Here is a 3612-nt window from a genome sequence, read left to right on the forward strand (position 1 = left end):
TGACTGTATTTAATTTTACAGTCGGACTGTTTTTAATTTTACATTCCGACCTGTTACCGCCTGTAACAGTCTGCACTGTATTGTAGAATACGGTCCGACTGTATTCAAATGTACAGGCTGACCTGTTACAATCTGGACTGTAAAATTTAGGTTTAGTCGGACTGTAATCTTAGACCTTGTAGGTGGAAATTTCAAATGGGTTTTTGTAGATTTTGTCCTCTATAACGGCCTTTTACGGTTTTTATTTTACAGTCTGGACCGTAAATAAAAATACAGGCCGGACTGTATTCTGAACTACAGTCCAGACTGTAACAGCTCAGACTGTAAAAATAAAAACAGTCCGGCCTGTATTTCAAAACACAGTTCAACCGTAAAATTAAATACAGTTCCTGACCGTAAAATAAAATACGGTTAGGACTGTATGCTCACTGTAATTGGCTACAGTTTTTTTAACAGTGTATGGTCAAGAGCATAAGACATGTTGACAACGGGTAGGAAATGGAGCCTCCTCCACAAACATTTAGCATGGCCAAAGGTGTGCTCAATTCTGGCTCGGACTTTACACAGCCTCCTGTTGTATTGTCGCTGTAAAGGCCTTAGATCTCCTCTATTTTCAAAAGGAGTTAAAAGCTGCAAATGTAGATTCAAATAATGAAATATAGGATTTCTGAGAAACAGAAATTGAAACAATGTAATTCAATATACCTGGTTAAGGAGCATATAAGCTGAGTCACCAATTATATGCTCGCCCTCACTCAATATATTGGGATCTTCAAGCAGATTTGAGCAGAGAGGACTTCTCCGGAATACCCGAGCATCATGCAGGCTCCCTGCCTCTCCTACATAAAGATCTCTCAGAAGCAGTTTGTCATCACAAACCGCTTGCATTTTAATGGAATACTGGTGGTGATAATCCCTATAAGCAGCTTTATCTTCAACTGGAGCAGAAATAGGGACATTACAGCCATCAATGATTCCAACAATCCCAGGGAAATCAGAAATCCGGCGCATGTTGGCTTTGATGACAACTCTTTCCTCTTGATTTGGCCAAGTAATGAACCGAGGAGCAAGCTCCCGAAGAGCTTCAATTATATAGACATAAGCATCATGTACCTCTGAAGGGCAGGCTTCATAACGAAGTGCTACAGCTCTAAAACATTCTGGAGTTGCAAGAATCCACAACACCATGAGCAGAATGTGCGACAAAGGACGTCTTTCCCTCTTCAAACGTTGCTCTTCAATAAGGTGGTTTCCTATGTCTTGCAACAAATTCTGGATTATAAAAGAAGAAATAACTCATAATAAATATATGTATGTGACAAATATACAATAGAGAAAAATAAATGGAGTGATTGACATACAATGAGAAGTACACACACCTCAAATACATCTTCGGATAAACGGAAATGCATCCTGAAAGCAGGATCACCCATTACCCGGAACTCCTCAACATTGACAGTTATTTTTTCCCATATTCGGTCCTCTGAAAATGAAGGCAAATCAATTCAATTAACATTAAAGAAATTACAACTTTTGCTTTAGTCAGAACTGTAGTGTTTAGATAATAATATCAAAGTTCATACACACCATATAAGAATTGCCAATAGAACATTACACCTGGGATCAAAGCTTCTGCTGCTTCATCTATCAGCTGATCACACATCATTTGTGTTGTTAAACCAGCGCTAGTATTTGACTGTGAATCGCTGATGTTCGCTAATTGACAACATATGTTTAACCTCAACCAAGGTTCAAAGTTGGAGATCAGCCGGTCGATCTCCCGCCTCACATACACATCGACACCTCGACACACACCCACTCAACCGATCGACTGACAGCCTCACCCCCGATAGACCTCGATAGACCGACAGACCTCCCGACCTTACTTTCCCTAACAGAATGCGCCCCCGGCCGCGGTCGGTAGAGAGAGTCTCTCGGACCGTCGGCGTTGGGGGGCCGCGTCTGGCGGGAGCGCGCGCTCAGCAGCACCGCGTCCCTCCTGTTCGTCATCGGGCGTAGCGCTCCGCGGGGCGCGCGGCGCAGCAGAACGCTGCTTGCGCGCCATCCGTCAAACTTACTCAACAACACAAACACAAGACGCAAAAGAACACACAAAAACACAAACACTTCACTTTCAGACACAAAACACTTCAGAAAACACTACACTTTCACTGAACACTTCAAGTTCACACTGACAGCGACACCTGAACCCGAAAACCAAAATCAACGAGGATGCTCGCGGACGGTGGGCACGAACCCTGCAAAAGGAACAGAAAGGGAAGGGATCTCGCCTATCTATTCTTTATTGGTTCGTCCAGTAACCTGGCTTGTGCGGTGCGGCTTGAGCGAAGAACCTCAGCTCAGCCCACTCCTCCTCCTCTCCACTTAAACCGCTGCCACCAGTGTTGTGAACCGGGCCAGGGGCTCGCGGTTGCACTTGGAGGCAAGGTTGGTTAAAGGAAAGGCAGAGGTTTTCGGCACAAGTATTTCATTGGGTCCTTGGTACAAGGCAGTCACGGTAGCGCGGCGCGGCAGCAATAATGCACGGTAGCAAGGGTCTGAGAGAGCACGTCCTACTCCAAGCTCATCCCAAACAGAAGTGTCGGTCCGGGCGCTACGCGGGGTGCGGGTGCCCGCCGCTAGGGCGCGGCACCTCGCGGAGGCGGTCGCGCTCACGCAGGCCGTGCTGTGGGCTCTGCGTGGTGGGGGGCGGCGCGTCAGCAGACGACAGAGTCGTCTGCTGCAGTACTCAGTGTTTGCAACGATTGTCGATTACAAACAAAGCTCACTTCACAACAATATCAGAAAGGAAAGAAATTCTTACCTGTCACGTATTCACGCGACGATCAAAACGAAGTCACATTCCGATTTAATATTATTAGAAAAGGATTCACGAACAATGCTCAGCTCAGACTTACTAATAAACAAACGCAGCAAACAAACACAAGATGGGTTTCGGTTCCATGCATAAATTTAGACACACGAATTTTTCATACTACAGCAGAAGGTCTGCGTCGCGTCGTCTGCCATCTTCTGCTTGCTGTTGTGTGTGTTGTTAGTAGCTCTAAAAGCTGCTACATTAGACCTTCTGATTTTGTTTTACTTTTACCTCTTAGTCCAGACATACCAAAGGACAGAAAGGTTTCAATGAGTGTTCGTAGTTAACCACGTTTGTGACGCTCAACAGGTTATAAACAGAGAACAACTCATTGCTCAAATGTCATGGTACGGTTATTGTCTGTACCCTCCTCTGTACGGTGTCACTGTTATCACAGACTACAGCAAATTTCATAAGACAGTACTGTACTGTGGTCAAACCGTTCCAAATATTCTGTACCATAATTTGAAATTTGATACAGTATTTTTAACAGTGTCGGTGACTCTAAGCTTATAACCAGGCGTCCCTGATTTAGCTAGCTTTGCTCTGTGTGTTCGACCGGGCACACTGTAAAAAATATTATGAAATTTAAGACCAAAATGTATCTTAAATTTAATAACATTTTCAGTTGTTCTTAAACGTAAGAACAGATTATGATATTTAAGAAGTTTTCTTAATTTTGCAAACCAGGTTATGAAAATTCTGATAAGGGTAATTAAATTTTATAACAAGTT

At 43.8% G+C, this 3612-nt stretch overlaps 1 protein-coding gene across 1 annotated transcript in view; it reads right to left on the minus strand.

The window, feature by feature from the left end:
• Positions 1-1895, minus strand: part of LOC113215567 (uncharacterized) — a 6911-nt gene extending 5016 nt beyond the window's left edge. Inside the window, exons 1-4 of the mRNA XM_052269249.1 lie at positions 1588-1895; positions 1380-1483; positions 706-1272; positions 459-630 (exon numbers count right to left, since the gene is read on the minus strand). Coding sequence (XP_052125209.1) covers positions 459-630; positions 706-1272; positions 1380-1483; positions 1588-1666 — 922 coding nt within the window. The 5' untranslated portion in view covers positions 1667-1895. The remainder of the gene's footprint in view (positions 1-458; positions 631-705; positions 1273-1379; positions 1484-1587) is intronic.
• Positions 1896-3612: the final 1717 nt, after the last annotated feature.

This window comes from Frankliniella occidentalis, unplaced genomic scaffold, assembly GCF_000697945.3.
Source record: "Frankliniella occidentalis isolate FOCC.00 unplaced genomic scaffold, Focc_3.1 Scaffold5, whole genome shotgun sequence".
NCBI classification, from domain to species: domain Eukaryota; kingdom Metazoa; phylum Arthropoda; class Insecta; order Thysanoptera; family Thripidae; genus Frankliniella; species Frankliniella occidentalis.